Source organism: Homarus americanus, unplaced genomic scaffold (genome assembly GCF_018991925.1).
Source record: "Homarus americanus isolate GMGI-L3 unplaced genomic scaffold, GMGI_Hamer_2.0 scaffold51859, whole genome shotgun sequence".
Lineage (NCBI taxonomy): Eukaryota > Metazoa > Arthropoda > Malacostraca > Decapoda > Nephropidae > Homarus > Homarus americanus.
The window spans coordinates 12,958,142-12,980,716 of NW_024711292.1; the positions used below are offsets into that span (position 1 = coordinate 12,958,142).

General features: G+C 38.8%; 1 protein-coding gene across 1 annotated transcript in view; it reads left to right on the top strand.

Annotated features, from left to right (window-relative positions):
- Window positions 1–22,575, top strand: part of LOC121879600 (serine/threonine-protein kinase Pak-like) — a 122,820-nt gene that overhangs the window by 12,281 nt on the left and 87,964 nt on the right. Inside the window, exons 2-5 of the mRNA XM_042386301.1 lie at window positions 2,848–3,522; window positions 5,646–6,105; window positions 11,055–11,241; window positions 22,194–22,220. Coding sequence (XP_042242235.1) covers window positions 6,050–6,105; window positions 11,055–11,241; window positions 22,194–22,220 — 270 coding nt within the window. The 5' untranslated portion in view covers window positions 2,848–3,522; window positions 5,646–6,049. The remainder of the gene's footprint in view (window positions 1–2,847; window positions 3,523–5,645; window positions 6,106–11,054; window positions 11,242–22,193; window positions 22,221–22,575) is intronic.

Sequence of the window (22,575 nt, forward strand, 5' to 3'; positions counted from 1 at the left end):
CCTCGGAAAATCGATCCCAAAGCCAGAATTTTCTGGAAAGTTCCGGCTTTGGGAACGATTTTGAGAGAAAATTTCAATTCCGGCTATCGGAGAGTTCTGGGTTTGAGGGATTCCGGCTAAGGGAGATATTACTGTACTTTGGCCAAAGCTGGGAAGATACAGTACCGGGTATTTCATTCTCTCACTGCACCCTGATTTAAGAAATGGTTCAGATCCTGAAAACCCTACATAAATTGAAGCCACTGTCTGCCATTAAGAGTTTTAAAAGATATCCCACACATTTTGAAAACAATTATGGGCTAGTAGAAACTTGTGTGGGCGAACACCATATACAGTATTTTGATTCAACAGCCCTTCCAACACGCACACAAGATGTTCTTTGAACCTTTTTTTTTTTCACCTTCAGTTTGCTGAGGTACCTTGTCCATAAACCCATTCTGTATGGTTACTGGAGAAATACAGGCATCTACGGATTAATAAATGGCTTCTCTCAATGTTTTTTTTGTTGTTGTTTTTTTTGTTAGGTTACTATATATTGTGGGAGGGAGGAGGGAGAGAACATAACATGAGACGTCACGTTTGATTCAACGTATCCTTTTATTTTTGAGTCAAAATACAAATTATATATTATTTTTTACTGTTATTGAAGGCTATATTATTTATGATGAATTGTATGCCATAAGAGGCTGATCATAGTAGAATATAATAATTAAAAAATACTGCATTCAGGTCAAAAACTGTCCTTGACGGCTGTCGACGGGAAGGGAAGAGATTACCTTCTGATACAGCTTGTCCTTTTATTTTTAAGTCATAGTACGTATTATATATCGTATTTGTTCTATATTTAATATATTATTTATTAAGTAATATACACCATAAGAGGTTGATCATACTAGAATATAAAAATAAATAAATAAAAACACACTGGCAAATGTGGCAAGGCCAATCCCACTCCTTATGGAGGGAGGGGGTTAGTGGTAAGGGAAATGGATTTCCTTGTGATTTGGTTTGTCTTTTATTTTAAAGTCAGATTATTTACTGTACTATATTGTGTTTTGTTCTATTATTTATTACCGTATGTTATATTTTTTACATATGATGAAACTTACAGCATAATAGGCTAATCATACGAGAATACGTTTGCACATCAAGTGTCATCTCGTACCTATTAGCTCTCGTTAGGCCTTTTTCAAATCTGATTTGATCACTGTACACTATCCCCATTAAAGACATTATATGCTCTACTTAAAATGCTAGCTATTGTTTATGGGGCATTTAGGTATGATTGCATAACACAAAGTTGGAGAGAAGAGAAGAAAAGAAAAGACAAAGAGGGAGAGAGATATGAACACCATATACATTGTGGAATCTTGATAATTCACGAAATACAATTCGCACCATGCCACTGAGCGCCAAACTAAAAAGCACTCTGCCGCTCCTCTAATTGTCAGATCAACAGGGTAGTCAGAGAAGCTTGCGGAGTATTTTCTTGTTATATAATTATCGGTTATGCAAAATGGTGGTCAAGGGAACATAAGTTTGTTGGGGTATACATGTAAAAAGTTAATTTTTACATATTAAATGCAGTTATGAATACTTTCATAAAGTATTCACATTCGCATTTACACTTTGCTTCTATTCTTGTATTCACTCCTTCCCTGGTGGTAATGCACATTTGCTTCTTGACTCAATAATCCTTCTTGACTGACAATGGTAATTTCTTAGGGAACATTTTGTAAGGGCCTTGGTGGTAGCCACTCTGCCAAGGTGATAAGAGATCCACGACCATAGGCTGAGGCTGGCTGACAACACAAGGCAGCCACTTTGATCTTGCCTATAATTTGGGATTTCAGGATAAACTCCCCAGTTATCTGATGATAATCTTCTACAGTCATTTGCAATTTACAGTACCATACAGTACAGGTACAGTCTCGTTCAAGATTCTTTGAACACTGTTGGAGACAGCTGGCAACTCAAGGCCGTTTGTTTACTATAGTACTTAGTAAAAATTATGAATAAATGTAAAAGTGATCAGTGATTGGTTATTAGTTCCCCGTTGCTTAATTTAATGGTTGGGCTTTGTTGTTTCATTTTATATTATACTACGTACAAAAGTAAACAAACGGCCTTGAGTTGCCAGCTGTTTCCAGTAGTGTTCGAAGAATCTTGAACAAGACTGTACATCAAGCCCAGACAGGGACTTTAAACACTCCATGCTCATTTAGATGTCTTATGATATTGAAGGCATACTAAGTATGTATTCTAGGTGGCCTGAACCCAAACTTGTTTCTTGATGCACCCGGTATTGTATTATTAACTCTGAATTAAATTTACCTGATGGAACTCGCCCAGTTCAAACATAACATTCTGTTTCAATCTAAATGACCCTGGCATATTAAGGATTTATTTTGAATACTTTTTAAAGTCTTGTTTCCTTATTACCATAGAATTGGAATGTGTAATAATCTTATTCTGCTGACAGAACAGCATCACATGACTAAAACTGTCCAGCTGCCAGATGCACTACTGTATTTTATACCTGTATACTGTATATCTTGATCAATCATTCATTTCTGCTGACAGACACTTGGTAAATTTTGATCTGAACTAATGACCAAAAATAAGTGTAGCACACCATCAACTGTAGTACCTAATTTTGTGGAATGTAGAGAGACATGTATTAAAATGTTACAGTATTTGGTGGGTTGCAGAATACAAGTAGGGGACCTGGCCCACATAAATTCTCTTTTGCAAATTGAAAAATGAAGCAACATGTAAATCCAAGTGCTGTATAACACTCTGTTTAATTTACTTTATCTATTTTTGTGCTTGTGTTAATTGTTTCAGTGAGCTGCTTCTAACTCACTAGAGACTTGACATATGAAAGAGCAACACTGTAGTGACAGCAATAACTAGGGAAGTATGCCAAAGATGTTAGTGTGGTTGAGAATGGCTTTGAAGGTCTAATTTAAGCCCAAGCCAGTCTACAGTACATAGCTTGTAACTTGTAAAGGCTTCCTTTTTCAGTTCAGATAACTTGTCAAAACTTTACATTACTGTGCAGTGTGATCATTTGAGTTGGTTGAAATTTGTTGTATATTAGAAAATGGTTATGCAGAATTAGTACAAAATTATTAGATTTTTTAATATAATTCAGAATAAAATATAATATTCTAGCTTTATATATTATAATTCAACTTAACTGTAGTTGAGGAATCTTGTATTATGTACAAGTTTTTGTTTGCAGGCCAGTACTGTATGCCACCAACCATATGTTGCTTTTCATGTGAAAACCATTTATTTAGTATTTAGATGAGTTAAAGACTCAAAGGCTAGTTTAAAAGTTGTGGAATTACAGAGTGTGGGACTAGGGTTGATCTAAAAAATTTAATGGCAGGGTAGCCTGTATTTTAATATTTTTTTTATTGACACTAGACACAAGCAGATCATCTACAAAAAAAGCTGGGATTTTTCAGCAGAAGAGAGCTAAATATGGGATGGGGTATATACCCCACCACATAGGTATACAACTGTACTGTGTTGGATATGATTGGATCTTTTTATGCTTACCTTTTAAATGCTTTAAATACATTTTTCAGGTCATATAAACACATTGTCCTATTGTATTGGTGCTTTCTGTTTTGTATTTTATTTAATAATATTAGTTAAGAGCTTAACCCTTTGGCTGTTCTGTACTACACTATAACATTTCTGGTGAGGTTCTCAAAAGTGTTAATTAATGAAAAAAATATTATAACGTCTTATCAATATACCTGTATTACAGTACAGCAAATTTAATAATATCTCGCATAGGATTTATTATAACACATAGTTATTAAGATGGCCAACACTGATGTATAGTACAGTACTGTACATGTACTGTACACTACAGTACTCTGAAATGTTGAAATTAAATCTGAAATGCATGAAAATGGTAAACAAAATTATTGTAATACAGTATACAGTGAACCCTCACTTTACGCGGTTAATTCAACCCACGGCGGCCCGCGTAAAGTGAACAACACAACATATGGGATTAATTGAAATGGAGACCGGGCTGACCCCCAAACTCCACTTTTTCAGACACAATACCTACGTTGTAGTAAAAATAACTTCTTAATTTTATGATGGTATGCACACACAATTAATAATTAAGAGAAATATCAATAATATTAGGTTTTTTAACACTTACATTAGTAGAAAAGATGGCTGAGCACACGGGGATGGGGGGTTCCGAGGCAGAGGGCAGATTATTGGCCCTCACCTGTATCACTTGTATCAATTGTATCACTATCCACCACAGAGGCTTGCAGGGCCTCTTTGTCAAACCCCTCAAAGTCCATATAAGTCCATATCCTCACTTTCATTATCACTATCACTGACTTGGGCCGGCTGTGGTGGGTGGCGGGTGAAGAACTCGGTAATGTTTTGATGACTGAGCGACCTTGTGCGCACCCTGCTTGCGCCGCTCTCCGCGTAAAAGGGTACACACCGCGGAAAGTGAGCATTCCGGTTTCGGCAGGGTACCGCGTAAACGTGGAAACGCGTAAAGCGAGGGTTGACTGTAGTCTGGATTTATGCGGTTTTTGTTTACGCGGCACCTTGCCAGAATGAAATGTTTTAATTACGCGGTAAATTTCATCATTTACGCGGGAAGCAGCACGGGCAGGGTGCGCACAAGGTAGCCCAGTCATCAAAACATTACCGAGTTCTTCACCCGCCACCCACCACAGCCGGCCCAAGTCAGTGATAGTGAGGATATGGACTTTGAGGGGTTTGACAAAGAGGCCCTGCAAGCCTCTGTGGTGGATAGTGTTACAATTGATACAAGTGATACGGGTGAGGGCCAATAATCTGCCCTCTGCCTCGGAACCAACCCCCCCTCCCCGTGTGCCCAGCCATCTTTTCTACTAGCGTAAGTGTTAAAAAGCCTAATATTATTGATATTTCTCTTAAATATTAATTGTGTGTGCATACCATCATAAAATTAAGATGTTATTTTTACTACAACGTACGTATTGTGTCGGAAAAGGTGGAGTTTGGGGGTCGGCCCAGTCTCTATTTCAATTAATCCCATATGTTCTGTTATTTCGTTTACGCGTTTCTCGTTTTACGCGGACCTCCACGGGTCAATTAACCGCGTAAATGCAGACTATACTGTATAACAATTAATCTCAAGCATCTAACAGATGGCAGGAGGAGCTCAGCCAAGGGAGATAAAAAAAAATGTCCCTTGTAGATTACAGATAAGGTCACAATCCATAGCCAGCAGGTATAATTTTTTTTTTAATAGTATAGTCAAGTCGGCAGCCAAAGGGTTAATTTAACATACAGCAAAGCTTATTCCATAATACTGTATTGTACAGTACTGTATTTCTTTCTTTATATCTTATTCAGTGTACAATATTGGTTTATCATCACTCGTACATTTTGTATGCTGTTGTCTAATGTAAAATTACACAAATGATAGAGGTGTAAGAACTCTGTTTAAATAGTGCATTAAACTACTGTATAAGAATCTTCAACAATTTTCACATGATTTACAGTACTGTACTAGGAAGAAGACTAATTGATATGCATAGTTTTATTAAGAGAATGTTAATTTTTGTAATACTGCATTAAGAATACCCTGTATTTTATTTCAGACATTCCTTTAAGAAGTACATGTGTACAAGTACATGTATACTACATACGTGTGTCACAAGGTGCACATTAAAAAACTGGTTGGCAGCTGTTTAAGAGTCAAAATCGATTTCTAAGTAAAACAAAGAAGTGTTCACACAACAGTCGAATGGTGAAAAGTACAAAGTGAAAGGGTATGGGACACCGGCATTGGGTGATGCTGGTGGAGACAACAAGACGATGATGACACGTTTATACAAACAGTGAGACGAGGGGGACGTAAACACAAGCCAAAAGAGGAGCCAGAAGCATAAGCATAGGTTAAGGGCAACGTGTGAGGGGTGTAAAAAGGAAATATTTATTGTTTTGAATGCCTGCTTAAGCCGCCAAATTGAGTACATTCGGGCCTCCCCTCCCTCCCCTCAACATGTCTGATGATGAGGATAAGCCACCAGCTCCACCTGTCAGACTAACTTCCACCAGGTATGTTAACTGTGACTTTATTTTACAATTTGACCCAATCTTATTAACACTTGTATGTCCTAGAACACCAAGCAGTGCACCAGCAGATGTACCTAGTATGTCCTAGAACACCAAGCAGTGCACCAGCAGATGTACCTAGTATGTCCTAGAACACCAAGCAGTGCACCAGCAGATGTACCTAGTATGTCCTAGAACACCAAGCAGTGCACCAGCAGATGTACCTAGTATGTCCTAGAACACCAAGCAGTGCACCAGCAGATGTACCTAGTATGTCCTAGAACACCAAGCAGTGCACCAGCAGATGTACCTAGTATGTCCTAGAACACCAAGCAGTGCACCAGCAGATGTACCTAGTATGTCCTAGAACACCAAGCAGTGCACCAGCAGATGTACCTAGTATGTCCTAGAACACCAAGCAGTGCACCAGCAGATGTACCTTGTGAATTACTGCTCTGTTTCATTTTTCATTGGTAGAACACTCTGATATTCCACGACTGTGCGGGTATAGTGATATCTCCATTAGCCGAAACAATTGGTGTAAAGCACTTCCAGGAATGAGAGATTTCCAGGTAATGAGATGACTCTCTCAAAGCTGGAAAAAAATCTTTTATCCCCGGAATTTTCCAGGTACCTGGAAAATTTTCTCGGAAGTTCCAGAAATTGCACTTTACAGTAAGTATAGTAGTGTACAGTATATCATCTTTCAAACCTGGAAAGAAATCCCCCATCCCTGAAATTTTTCTGGATACCGGAATTTTCATGGAATTTTCCAGAATGGTGCATTATTTCATCTCTCAGAGCTGGGAAAAATCCCCCATACCTATCCAGAATTTTCTGTGTATCGGAAAATTTTTCTCAGAATTTCCAGAAAATGTGCCTGATTTTCATCTCTCAAAACCAGAAAAAGTCCCCCATCCCCAGAATTTTTGGGAATTTCCAGGCACCAGGAAAATTTTATCAGAATTTTTCAGAAAATGTGCTCCTTGGAAATCGTTCCAAAAGCCGAAAATTCGGGCTTTGGTAATGATTTTCCGAGAAAATTTAAATTCCGGCTATTGGAGTGTTCCGGCTTATGGAGGTAATAGTATTTATTTATTTTTTTTGATGCCGGTAATAAATAATGTTCGATTAATATTGATACAGTGTATCGCAAATATATCCATATAAGTAAGACCTCTCTTAGTCGTACTACAATACTCTGTATATGGAGCTCGAGGCTGTCCGACTTATCTAGAATTCTGACTTATGCGATATCCCCCCCCCTCCCCTCCATGTTTTCAAGCACGATTTTGCTGAAAAATCCCTTCCAAAAACAATATTAAAGTTAACAGTATACTTTTATACTGTGCTAGTTTTATTGTAGCAAATGAATCTTGAGGTGGAAGACAATGAGGGTTTGCTTACACTTACAATACTTATATTCAAACTTACATGTACAGCTGCTCCCTGACTTACAATGGGGTTAGGGACCCAAATCCAGGTCGTAAGTCTAAATTGCTTAAATAATACATAGAAAATCTAAAATGGGTGTCTTTTTCTTCTCAGCACCACAAAACTCTCACTTTTAAGCTTGCCAGCCATTTTATAGCAAATTACAAAATTTTTTTTTGTCAGTACACAGCGCAATCACTGACATTGGGACTCGAAAGTACGTAATTTGACAAAATTTTGGTATGACTGGGGCGGTCGTATGTCCGGGTGGTCGTAAGTCGAGTAGGTCGTAAGTCGGGGTGGAGCTGTATATTGTGTTACACTTTTCATTTACTTACTCTTGTATTTAGTTACACTTTTCATTTACTTTTATATTTAGTTACACCTCCCCCACCCCCTCTAAACGCCAACTATGGCATTATCGGAGGACAAACTGGCAATCCTTGCGAGCATTCTTCTCCGACTTTCCTTGGAATGAATGTTGCTCTTCCACTCAGGATGCCTCGGTATGTGCTGACAGCATTGCTGGGGTTATACAGGGTGGTATGAGTGCATTTATCCCATCTTCTACCAAAACTTTCACTTTACAATCACGGTTTGATCGCTCACCTGTTCTCTTGCATGTAGGGCGAGAGATAGGGCAAATGAAGTTGAGAAACTACTGTATCTTCTACTCCTATTACCCACTCCCCTTTCATTACCCCTCCAATTATTGCCACATTGCCTTAACTTCATCCCCCTCTAAGATTCGAAAGTATCTTGAACTCTCATTTTCTCTGTCACCTTGAACGCCGTTCTCTTTTGTTGGATCACCAGTATGGCTTTCGCCAAGAGAGATAGACTGGGGATCTGCTCTCCTACTGCACCCATCTTTGGTCATCCTCTCTTAGGGATTATGGGGAAACTTTCGTCGTGGCTCTCGACATCTCCAAAGCATTTGACAGGGTATGGCGCAAGTGTTTGCTTTCTAAACTTCCCTCTTATGGTTTCTCTCCCCCATTTTGTTCCCTAATTTTTAGCTTCCTTGGAGAACCAATGCATGGCAGTTGTTGTCAAGGGTTCGATCTCTCGCTCTTTCTCTATCTAGTGGTGTCCCAAAGGGCTCTGCTTTTTCACCTACTCTCTTACTTCTTTTTATCAATGATTTACTTCTTACTACGACTAATTCTATCCAATCTTACACTGATGATTCTACTCTTCACTCTTCTTCACATTTTTCCCTTCCCCCTAATTCTCAAACTAGATCTGTTTCTAGAGCTGATATTACATCTATCAATGCAGATCTATGCAGCATCTCCGAACAGGAAGGTAGAAATTTGGTAAAATTCAAAAGTAATAAAGCAGTATTTACCAATTAACACTTTCCAAATTAGATGATATCCACCAATCACATTTCAGGATGCAATCATTCTGCCAAATTCTAAAATAGATATGCTATTTCCTCTAATATGTCATAGATGCCACACATCCTCAACATTGCTAAACCTACCTCCCAAAAGCTGAGAATGCTGTACAGATGCCATAACTACTTCTCTCCTGAGCAATTGCTTCAAGTATATAAGGGATTCATTTGTCCTAACTCGGAGTTCTGCTCTCATATCTAGGGTGGCTCTTCTTCTGTCCAACTGTTAGATAAGGTAGAATTAAAGGTATTTCGTCTTATTAACTCTCCTCCTCTTGTTGATAATTCCCTTTCTTTTTGCCGCAATGTTGCTTCACTCTCTCTTTTACAGGTACATACTTTAACTGGCAATGTTCGGTGGATTTGTCATCCTGTGTACCGCCAGCAAGGCCGTGGTCTCGTAGCATTCATCTTGCCCGCAGTGCCCACCGTTTCTCTGTGAATGTCAGTCACACTAGAATAACCCGTTATAGTACACCCTTCTTTCCTCACACAGCCAAACTGTGGAATACTCCGCCTTCTGTGCTTCCAGACTCGTACAATCTGTCTCACTCCAAAACGCTGGTTTTCCGACATCTTCGTGGTGTAGCTTAATATACTGTATAATCTCTTTCTTTTCTTTTTTTAGTTTCCCTTTACTCTTATTTTTTCGCCCACTAGGCCCCGTTGTGGGTTGATGACCTGTGCCCAGGTGGGCTATTCCCCGTAAAAAAAGAAAAAAAAAATTACACGTGTATCTAGTATGCAGTTAACTCTGGCAGAGTGTCTTAAAAAGTACTCCACCTCAGCTTAAGCTCCTCAGCAGATAACATTCATGGAGACCCCAGCATCAATTCTGTCTCATATCTTCAGTTTCTTTTCAGTTGGTCGAGTTCTGAGCTTCATTCCTTTTCTCCTGGTGATCCTAATTGTTGTTTTTATGTCTTTATCTGGGTTTGATAGATGAAAATCAGGTACATTTTCCGAAAATTCCGAGAAAAATTTTCCGTTACTCGAAAAATTCCGGGGATGAGGGATATTTTTCCGGGTTCGAGAGATGATGGAATGGGCAATTTCTGGAACTTCCGAGAACATTTTTCCGTTACCCGTAAAATTCCGGGGATGGGTGATTTTTTCCGGCTTTGAGAGAGTTGTCTCGTTACCCGGAAGTGCTCTGCACCACCTGTTCCGGCTAACGGGGATATCACTATTATTATTATTATTTTGTATTTTTTTAATTTTTGTTATTTTTTGTTATTTATTTTTTATTTTTTATTTGCCCTCAAGGCCCTGTTGTGGATAGGTGACCTGTGCCTTGGTGGGCTAACCCCTGTTTAAAAAAAAGAAAGAAAAGTAATAATAATAATAATATCTTATTTGGCTAATGCCAGGTGATTTTATTCAACACAAAGAGACCCCTGTACACAAGGGGTTAAAGAACATAAGAGGCAGGGTGCAGAAGAATGTTCATGTTTCTGGTTCCTCTTGGGACTTGAGTTCCTTCGCACACACCCTAGCCTTGATGAGTGTGTGTCTTATAATTATGTATACATTATTTATTGTATTTTTTATAATTTAATTTATGAATGCATGTTAGGATATTATTAATAAATAATTTCTTAAATTAGCTAGCCTTGGATCTAATCTATTTTTTTACTGTAAATTACAATGTTCAGTTCTTCACATACAGTATTTTAATATTTGCAGGTCACCAGGAACATTAGTCCAATAAAATTCAGGAGTTTACTGTACACAGTGTTGACTTGTAAATTTTAAAGGGTATATTAATGTAGACTAATATTTTCAAGCACTGGATTTGTTACTGGTGAATTTTGGTGTTCTTGTGTTGTTTTCTTGGAAAAGGACCAACTGTGGTTCTTTGTCAATTTTACCAATGGTTATTTCAACATCTTCAAATATAATTACAGTAGCTATTGTTTGCTAGAAAATTTATATTTATAATAAATACAGTATAGTACACTACTGTCCTTAATTCAAATTTTTTCCTTGTTGTGGACAAATTGAAATTTCAGTGAGTGGTTTGTCTTTTGTATAAGGATGGTATTATGTTCAGTACTTTTATAAATTACAGGAGTTTGATATCACATTGACAAAAAAAAATTATTCTAATTCCCAGGACGGAACCAGTAATGGCAGTAGACATGCGGCCACTGCCCAAAGAACCCGAGTCAGAGAAGAAGAAGCATAAGGGACATAAAGGGGGCAAAAGACACAAGGATAGCGATAAACCAAATATTTCATATCCCACCAATTTTGAACACACAATCCATGTGGGTTTTGATGCTTGTACAGGGGAGTTTACGGTGAGTGTTGTTTAGTACTGTGTTTAGTTGTTTATTTTTTCACTATATTTTGGTGAGTGAGTAGGTCATATATGAGAGGTTGGTGTCTAGTTGCTTCTCAAATATAGTTATAAGCTGCTACAATTAGTCAAGAGGTGGGATGAAAGCTCAAAATTTACATAATATTATAAAGCTTTGTGATTCGGTTGACCAAAATGTTATCACCTGAATTATTGGTACATTTCAGTGTCAAGACTGACCAAGGTCTGATACACTGAACTGTCATAAAGCAAGATGATTCATTGTAAATGTCCAAAAAGCATATGTAACACCCTCATATTTATCAGTACGATACAACCTCATAAATGCTCCCATTTTCGCTAATATCCTTCTTACTCATGCTGCCAGTCCTCATAAGCACATATCAGTCAGCTAACATGGATTCACATTTATAGTCAGTTTTTTTCCTGAACCTCACTTACATTACTAGTACAGTACAGTACTGTAAAGTACAGTACAGTACAGTATGTCCTAATATATTTAGCAGTTGTTAATATGATTCAGTATTTTTTTTTTAAGTTTCATTGGAATTTCACTATTCTTCAGCACTGAGCACTGTACCTTTCTCCAAATTCCTTTCTTATGGATTCCAGCCACCAACTTAATCCAAATAACTTTTAAACTAGTAAGCACTCAGCTAATTATTTGCACTGTCCCATTCAGTAATGTTTATCACCCATCAGTTACAAATTTGTTACCCCTCCAGCACTCTTACTATTATGTAATTTTTTTTTCTAAGTGTACAGTAGGTTAAGAATTTTTTGCAATGACCCAATTTCCCTTAAAGGGAGTGTGTGGCTGAAGCACAAAATTCAATAATAATTGATCTATCAGTATAAAATTCCTGTTAGCAATTGTTACTATACCCTTGAATCGGTTCTGCCTAATCCCTAATCCCTGATATCTGATTTTCCCGAATATTCTTATAAAATTTCAAAATCCTACTTCTACATAACTTTTCTAAATTATGTTTAAATTCATGTGAAATTTAGGTAATTCATTCTTCTTGAATGTGACATAGATATTTCTGATTATTGCTTTTGTATTGGGTGCATGAATTTTTTCCTAACTTGCTGTTTTTTCCTCCAAATACTGTATATATAAAGATAAATCAGCAAATAATAAACCAAGCCAAATAAAAAAAAAATCTATATGTTCAACCATGCACAATATGTTATTCTACTACTTAATTTTTGTTTTATTAGAATCAGCCCATAAATGGCCAAGCCTTACGGGTTTGAATGTTAGAAAAACTCATTCTGAGATATGGGCCAATATAGGTGGCGTGAGAGCAACTCACGATCGTACCTCGCTCTCGTATGTTTGATGGGTACCTGACTCTTGTGATGACGGTTTCCTATGGTTAGCTTTCTGAGAAAGGTGCCAGATACTGATTTTTACTAAGTGATTGGTATTACTGTATAGTAGGATCTCATGTTTCGCAACTAATTGGTACCGGGTTTAGCATCGCGAAAGTTAAAATCGCGAAACGAGTGACATTGAAATACATATAAATAAGCCTAATCAGTTCCACATTGTCACCCAAACCCCCCTATAATGACCTACAACCCACCAAGAAAATGACATTACTGTAATGTATTCATACATATTATATTGTACATATTGTTGATGACAATATTTATATACAATCATACTGTAGAATAACTTACCTTGATGGGGTCAGTGAAATGCTTGATGGGGCTGGTTGATTGGTTCCGAGGCAGGGAGGACTGGTTACTGCCTGCTCCCTCATCTACACCTCCTCTAACCTCAGCATCAAATCCCTCAAAGTCTTGAGGCAGCTCTTCCACCAGCAAGTCACCCAACACTTCAATATCATCATCATATCATCATCATCAGTGGTGCCATCATCATCTCCTAAAGTGATGTTTGCCAAGGCATTAATAATATGCTGGGCCTTGTGCAGGTGCCGAGTAATAAGGGCCTGCTGACGAGCATTAACACTGGATATGTACAGTCGGCCACAGGAATAAGTATACACACTGTAGCTGTAAGGTCCGAGAATGGTTTGGTAATGTTGAAACTCAGCTCCCCCCACCTATTTTCTGTTTCCCCTTCTTTATTCTTCTATTTACTCCTCTTCCTACTAATCCAAACATCAGTAAAAAAAATATGGTTAGAGAAAAAGTGGGAGAGGAGGAGGGAGCTGTACGATAACTGCAATCCCATTCGGCAACAAGTTTACTACCATTGGATACAATATATTCCTTGTAATATAAACACAAGACACAAGTAAAACATTCACAACAAATGTATTTATAACATATATGTAGGAATAAAACATAAATTACAGATCATTTTGTAATTTTGTCTGTTCTGTTCAGGACAGTGTTACTAGATATTTTGTCTCAAACACGAACCTTAGGTGTATACTTATTCTTGTGGCCGACTGTACAAGGTCTTATATTCCTCCATACCTTCATCAAGGGCAGAGCACACAAGGTTCCGAGGATGAGGCCTGGTATCGTATTCTTCTAGCTGTTCAGTGAGGTGTGCGATGTTTGTAAGCAATTCAGTCAGCCGGTGTGTTGTAAGTTCACCAGGATAAATGTCATCCTCTTGTGTTGGGTGCTGATCTTCCTGTTCTTCATCATCCTCCAACACTTCTTCAATTGTCGGTTGCTGTTGACCAACGATTTCTCAAGATTTGCGTCATGTTCTTTCTGATCCCGACCTCCTATGGTAATATTGACAAGGTAGGGAAATGTGTCACGTAGATTCTCCTCCTCCATTATGGCTCTTTGAAAAATGGCAACACCATTAGTGACACCAAATGGTACACGTGTGAATTGATACAGTCTGCCATTTGCTTCAAATGCTGTAAAGGGTTTATCAGACTCGCTTATGCGTAGTTGATGGTATGCGCTCTTTAGATCAAATGTTGAGAACACGTGGTACTTAGCAAGAGTGTTGACCATGGTTTCAATGTTTGGCAATGGATATGCGTCGAGATTGGTGTAAATGTTCACCGTAGAAGAGTAGTCGATGCACATTCGTTTTCTGTGACAGCCTGAATCATCTCTTGCAATCACCACCTGTGCACGCCAAGGTGATGTACTTGATTCTATGATGCCTTCAGACAGTAAGTGTTGTATTTCTTTGGTAATGAACTTTTGGTCATCAGGGCTAAACTTCCTAGATTTGGTGGCTATCGGCTTTGCATCTCTTCGCATGTTTGCAAATAACAGTGGTTCTGACATACCTGCTGATGCCAGGCTTGTTACCAATGTTGGAAATCTTGAGCTCAGGTCTGGGTCCTCCATACTCTATGGCAGGGGTGGGCAAAAAATGGCCCGCGAGCCACATTTGGCCCGCCACTGCATTTGTATTTACAAATACAAGGCTTTACTTTGTGTTAATATAATACATTTGCATCTACATTAAGTGGGTGGCCCGCGAAGTGTGCCACCATTCATGAAGTGGCCCTCCATCAAAAATAATTGCCCACTCCTGCTCTATGGTAACTGAGGAGTGTTGTTTTGGTAAATATATGCCTAGAATAACATCACCACAAAGATTCTCAATGACGCCCAGACGTGTGTTTGGATAATGACTGTCATTCATATAGAGATCCACCGTACATTCACCTATCACAGAAGCCGTTGAAGAAGACATTGCCAGGCTTATACTTTGGGAAACGGGTTTGATGTGAAGCTTAAGCCGATGGGCCACTTTCTTGTCAATGAAACTCTCAGATCTTGCTGAATCAATAAGGCCGGAGATTTGCTTCCATTTACCTTTAAGTTTGTAGCAGAGCAATTCAGGCAATGAGGAACAGCAGCTGAGATGGCACAAAGAGCAGGAGATGAAATTGATGCCGTGACCTGTTTCTTACCCTTAGTCTGACAGACTTTTGCCCAGTGCCTTCTTTTTCCGAGTGCCTTCTTTTTCCACATGAAGAGCAATCACTATCTTTAGCTGGACATCTCGCCCGTAAATGAAGACCACAAAACCAACATCGTTTCTTAGTGGTCATACTAGCAAGTGTTTCCTCAACTGCATGTATATCTTGTTGATTAGTGTATGGTAACTTAACAGTTTCCTCCACACATCCTGAAGCTGCTGCAATGACAGGGCCTAGTGGCTGGAAGGCTTCCGAAGTATGCTGTGCAAGATCCAAGGCTCTAGCTCGATCAAAGGCTTGAGAGAGTGTGAGAGCCTGATTTTCCAATAGTCGTTGACGTATATTTGCAGAAGACAGTCCGTTGATGAAGGCATCCAATACTAACTCTTCATGATATTCTTCGGCTGTGACAGCTTTTAGAGTACAATCTTTGCTGAATCTGTGCAAGTCGCGAAGAAATTCATCCAGTGTTTCGGAAGGACGCTGTCGTCTTGTGGCGAGCTGGTGTCTGGCGAATATCTCATTTTTCTTTTACACATACACCTTTTCCAACACTTGTTTCAAACTCCGTAGCATCAGCAAAGTATTCATACACAATAGCAGACACATATTTTGTCAAACATCGTAGTTTGTCAGGCGCTCTGTCTCCACACTCACCAATAAAGTTTTCAAAAGTTTTACGCCAATGCTTGTATTCCTTCTCAGCAGCTGGGGAATTTGGATCAACATCAAGCTTTTCGGGGCAGAGTATGCGTTCCATGTAGAATATGAGTTGAATAAATTGTCGTATGATATCAAACACCTTCAGTAATCAAGGCTTTATTCAACTCATAAACCCATATACATCTGCAACAGAACAAAACAAAACCCAATTAGAACAAGAGAACATTTAAAGTACAGTCAACCCTCGCTTTACGCGGTCCCACTTTGCGCGTTTCCACGTTTACGCGGTACCCTGCCGAACACGGAATGCTCACTTTACGCAGTGTGTGTACCCTTTTACGCGGAGAGCGGCTGGTGGTCCTCTCGCACCGCGCCATTTTTGGATTCAAACCTCCCGCCCTCTCCTGCCATCCCGCCATGTTGGGTAAGCGGCGCGAGTAGGTTGCGCAGTGTATGTTTTTGTTGCGTTATCCGTGACGTCATATGACGTATCGGACTGTGATTGGGCCAAGCATGCTTACCTCCCTCCCCCGCTAGCTGTGATTGGTTTAATGTACTATGACGTGCCCCGCCGCGGAAGCGTTCAAGCCCCTTGACCTACCCGCGTCAGTTACACCCCTCCCGACTACACCGTGTATATCGGTATCCATTGTTCCATAAGAATGGCTTCCACTGGACCACCACCACCACCACAAAGAAACCTTGCATTACATGGACCCAGCCGCCCTAAGCCAAAGAAGATAGGACGTTCCTTAAGCTACGAAATTAAATACAAGATCATCCAAGAGTTGGAGAAAGGAACAAGACAGGTTGATCTCGCGCGCCAGCATGGTGTTAACCAGTCTACGATCAGTACAATTAAGAAGGATGCAGCCAAGATAAAGGAGCACATGAACATCACAAAGTCTACAGGTGCTTCTATGATCAAGTATTGCCACAACCAGGTGCTTCTCAAGACGGAGAAATTACTTGTGAGCTACTTGGTTCGTCAGGCGCGACGGCACATGGCGATGAACACGCACTCAGTTAAGGAGTACTCACGTGAACTGTATGCTGCAGTGTCACGTAAGATGGGAATTGCAGAGCCCAAACCCTTTAATGCTTCCTCTGGGTGGTTGCAGAGATTTAAGAAGAGGAACAAGATCACCAACATTAACATTGGTGGTGAAGAAGCTACTGCTGACCGTGTTTGTTGCGTCTAGGGAATTTCCACCGTTTTTACGTGAGATTATGGAGGAAGGACAGTACACCGACGACCAGGTGTTTAACACGGACGAATCTGGTCTTTTTTGGAAAAAGCTACCTTCCAAGACCTTCTTTGTGAAGAATGCCAGCAAGTATCGGGGCCGGAAGTTGCAGAAGGAGCGCATCACCGTCCTGTTTACCACCAATGCCTCCGGTACCTGTAAGCTCAAGTTATCGGTGATCCACACAGCACGCAAGCCGCACGCCTACAAGAGCATGGACATGACCAAGCTAAATGTCCACTGGCTGACCGCACGTAAGGCGTGGATGTTCTCTACTCTGCCCCTCTCCTGGTTTGATGACTGTTTCGTTCCTGACGTGAAGAAATTCTGTGAGCAACACAGTGTTCCATTCAAGATTTTGTTGCTGCATGACAATGCACCAGGACACTCGCCCCTACTGTTAGATCGTCACCCCAACGTAAAAGTGGTCTTCCTTCCTCCCAACACTACGTCATTAATACAGCCCATGGACCAAGAATTGATCTGTAATGTGAAAGCTGTATTCTCTGCAAAGAAATTTAAGCTCCTGAACGACTGTACCAACACCAAGGATGAGTTGCGTAACCTGGGTGACACCGATAGCAAGAGCGAAGACGACGAGGAACAACAGTTGGCAGAGCAAGGAGTACTTGTGAAACAATTTTGGAGAAAATTCAACGTCAAGAAAGCTGTGGGCTTCTTGGTGGAGGCATGGGATCAGCTGTCTGTAGCAACTGTTCGTCACGCATGGAGACATGTGTTGCAAGGTATTCCAGGTGGGAGGCAGAGTAAATCTGTGACTGGTGAGGTTCAGACTGTTGCAGTAGCAGTGGACCTTGCCAGAGAAGCTGCGCAGAGTGTTAAAGCTGCAGGCTTCTCCGAGACCACCAACGACGACATCCTGGAGGTGATAAGGGATCCTGATGTGACTGCCGACGAGATGGTAGATGATGATGACGTCAGTGAAGAGGCAGGTGGTGCGTCATCCCAAGAAGAACGCAAGTTATCGCATAGTAATGTAAGGGTTGCCATCGAGTGTGTTGAGAAACTCAAGCTCCTCCTTTCCGACGACCCTGACGATAACCGGTATGAAGTCTTCACTACCCAGCTGTTGCAGACTATGGAGCCCTACATCAAGGTGTATCACGACAACATCAACACCAGCCGTCAGCAAAGCATTACCGAGTTCTTTGCCCGCAACCCACCACAGCCAGCCCAAGCCAATGATAGTGACAGAGACAGTGATGGTGACTTTGAGGGATTTGTCAGGGAGGCACTAATAAGTGTGGATGACAGTGATGAAGACTCACCTGAGGGCCAGTAGCCTGCCCTCTGCCTCGGAACCAGCCTCCATTCCTGTACGCCGACTCATCTCTTCTACTAACGTAAGTGTTAACCCTAACCTTGTTTTTTTCTAACCTAACTTACAGTATATTATTCTCTTATTGATTGTTCCCTTCTATATTATGTGTGTGTGAATACCATCATAAAGTTAAGATGTTATTTTTACTAAAACGTACGTATTGTGTCGGGAAAAAGTGGAGTTTGGGGGGTCGGCCCGGTCTCTATTTCAATTAATCCCATATGTTATGTTGTTCACTTTACGCGTTTCTCGCTTTACGAGGGTCGCCGTGGGTTCAATTGACCGCGTAAAGTGAGGGTTCACTGTATATTCATTTTTTTACATTAATGTTACTACAGCTACATCCAGGGTCTTATTTTCTTAATTTTCTCACGTAGAACTATCATCCCGGACTCCCGGCTGTAAACACTAACGAAAACAATGGCATCCCATCTCCTCTTGTGTGACCATATTATTATTCATTTATATTGTATAAGGTGCATTCAGAAACATTATTTAAAGAATATAGTTTGCAATTTTCATTAATTGTATTGTTTTGAGGGTAAAAAGTCACACCAAAGATTTGAAAAGGTTACACTGGGGATCGCATCTCATTATTATTGCTTTATTTTAATGGTAATTAATGATTTGCGATACGATGATTCACCTCACTGCAATATTGGAAGACACATTACCGTCGTTATTCGAGGCTTTATTGTACACTTGATACATTATGGTTTAATGGAATGTACAGTACAGTACTGTATATGCAGTACAGTCAACCCTCGTTAATTCGGACTAATAGGGGAGGAAGGGTGTCCGAATTAACTGATTTAGGGGTTAATATTGCCTTATATTTCAAAGTCATTGTTTTCGTCACGATTTTATCCCACTTTCCACTGTAATACGTACGTAATTTCAGCAAAAATATTACATTTCCGTGATTGTATTATATCAAGCACAGTATGAATAGAATACCATTGTAATATAACAGTATTTTAACCAAAAACTATTAAAAAAACGAGTAACTTCTCTTGAACATCGGAAGGTTAGGTAAAATCTTTCGTTTTCGTCATGTATTTTATCCTATTTTACATTAAAATACATCACGTTTCAGCAAAACTACTATCTTTTTCCGAGAATATATTCATTCAGGCGCAGTTTAGGTAAAATATACGTGTGATGTAACAGTTTTTTAACTGAAAACGATTCGAAAAACACGTACCCTCTAGCCCTGTTCAAGGAGAGGACTGGGAGAAGCTGTTTGGTGCTGCAGACGATGACAAGGAAAATGATTTGGATGGATTTTAATGAAAATATTCAGAAATATGGTATCGTAGTATTTATTCAAGTCAATTAGGATAGAATATTATTGTAATACAACAGTTTTTTAACTGAAAACCAATCGAAAAGCGATTACGGTAACATCTTTTGAACGAAAGAAAGCGAAAGTCATTGTTTTCGTCACGATTTTATCCCACTTTCCACTGTAATACGTACGTCATTTCAGCAAAAATATTACATTTCCGTGAATGCATTATATCAAGCACAGTATGAATAGAATACCATTGTAATATAACAGTATTTTAACCAAAAACTATTAAAAAAACGAGTAACTTCTCTTGAACATCGGAAGGTTAGGTAAAATCTTTTGTTTTCGTCATGTATTTTATCCTATTTTACATTAAAATACATCACGTTTCAGCAAAACTACTATTTATTTCCGAGAATATATTCATTCAGGCACAGTTAAGGTAAAATATACATGTGATGTAACAGTTTTTTAACTGAAAACGATTCGAAAAACACGTGTACCGTCTAGCTGATACTCAACAGCTGGTGGTGCGTCATGCGTCGTTGTAAACAATAGGAGGTTGAAGTAGATTACCGGGTATTATATTAAGTGTGAAATATCGAAAAGGTTTTTATTACTGGTATTTTTTGTAGATCAATGAGAACTGTGATACCGTATATGATATGATAAGTTAGCCTGTGCTAAGAACTTCAACATAGACTACTGAAAACACGTTGTAAGGTAATTTAGCCTATTGTAAGTTGGTGAGCTTCATTTGCTGAAGGAACTGCACAACTTTTCATTACTAATTGGTACATATTTTACATTTCCATTGTTTACTGGCAGTAAATGGTAAATATTTTTCATGTCTGAAGCTAAAAGTTGCATCCCCCCCCACACTAGTGGTGATGTTACATTTAACCAAAAAGATGCTGGTGTTTTATCCCAGCAGTGGGTGGACCAGCATTTTAGCTTAAGGTCCGCGTAGGTAATATTCCTACAAATCTTAAAAAAAAAAAAAAAAGTTCGTTCAGATTTTGTCCGAATTATCCGAAATCCGATTAAAGGGGTCCGAATTAACGAGGGTCGACTGTACATAAATTGTATTGTGAAATCTTTGATTTATTATTGACTTTAAATTATGTTTTTATTTAATTTGTTAGGTGAGTATCTCCTTGACCAGTACAACCTGCAGTGTTATCGTTGGATCCTGATCATGGTTGCATGAAACAACTTTACTTTTTTTTATTTGGCAATTGAATTTGTTATTGGATGCAATAATACCTATTTTAGTAACTGATGTTATAATTCTACCCATATGCTTTTGTTCAGATCCTTGTGGTCAATTAGTGAAACCTTTGTAAATAAAATATGAACTTAAAACTTAACATCCCATGCACATCTAATGTCTGTTGTAGGCAGAGAATTACAGTAATTGGCTGCTTCTCCAGTTCATTTTCACTTTTTATACCTAAACAGGAAAATGTTTAGCCAAGGCAAAACAGTTAATTATTTTATGTTAAGTAGTAGATAAGGGAATTCCTTTTATAATGAGAGTTTTGTAATACAGTACAGTATTTAGGTTTGAAATTTGATAGCTGTTATCAGATTTGAGGAGTGATGCCTCTGTAATCTCATGTAACATACAGTTGTTTCTCTTTTTTTTCCTTTCATTGCTGTTTTATCAAGCAAATTGTTTTATGACATTCTTTGACTCCAACTTTACAGAATGTATATTATTCAACATGGTTTTATATGCATTTGCCAATGTTAAAATATGAATATTAGAACCAGAAAATATTTCTTTTGCAGACTGTCATGAATAAGTTGAGTGTTTTATTTTTTAAGCTACTAATAATTTTCCCTCTTTTACTAGCTGTCTTTAAGTGATTATGTTGAATGCACAAACATTATGAAGATGACAAATGATTGTGATATGGCTAATGGATTGGTTTGCTTGGTGGAAAAGCTACATTTTGTCATCATTAAAGCCCAGCCTTAAATTTTATTTTAGCAAAAACAGGGTGTCCTCAGCATGAAAGAAAAAATTAATTGTATGAATACCAAATTTGGTAAAAAAATCTTGTATCTAAGTTGGATCTGCTTGTCAGAGTATTGCTAGACCACATACTGTTGTACAAACCTTTGTGGTCAACACACTGTACTTATAGTCCCCAGTACTTCCAGAGGCTATTCCTCACTACTTGGAGAGACTAAAAGAAAATCCTTTCACTTTCCCCCAGAATCTAAAAAAAATTGCAGTTCATTCTGAAGCTTACATATCAAACTTGATTTTTTATTTCCATGCAGCCCATTATGAGCATTTTTAACACCCTCATATCTGTGGGGACACTTCACAGACTCAGAATACTCACCCCAGAACACCTTTTGGTCATGCCTTTATTATCTCTGGTGACCTTCTTGATCAGCACTTTATTTTGTCCTTGAAACATTGTGGTGATATTCAGGTTTAGGTGCATAAGGCTCATTATGCAGATGTGATCCTTTTTTTCTTTCATGCAGCCTACAGGGGACCATAGCAGTTGCCAGGTGCACTTTCCATTTGTTTGCTTGTGTCCCAGCTTGGCCATTCTGTTCAGTGCCATTTCATCATGTCTGGCTATTTGATCAGAAGCCATTTGTAATGATGGCTCTTCTGTTTGGAGGTCAAGTCATTATGTCTGGACTTCTAGTTATTATTTTTTTAAATTTTATTTACTTTTTCGTTAGAAACAAAACAGGGCTTTCTGAATATTTTTTTTTATGTAAACATAAGTTCATTGATTCAGAATTTGTCCAAAGAAACAAGAGTAATAATATTTTAGTTAGATGTATACTGTACAGTATTTACATTGTATGATTTTGAAGTCATTCCACACAATTGTCTGTATTAATGTATTTTGGT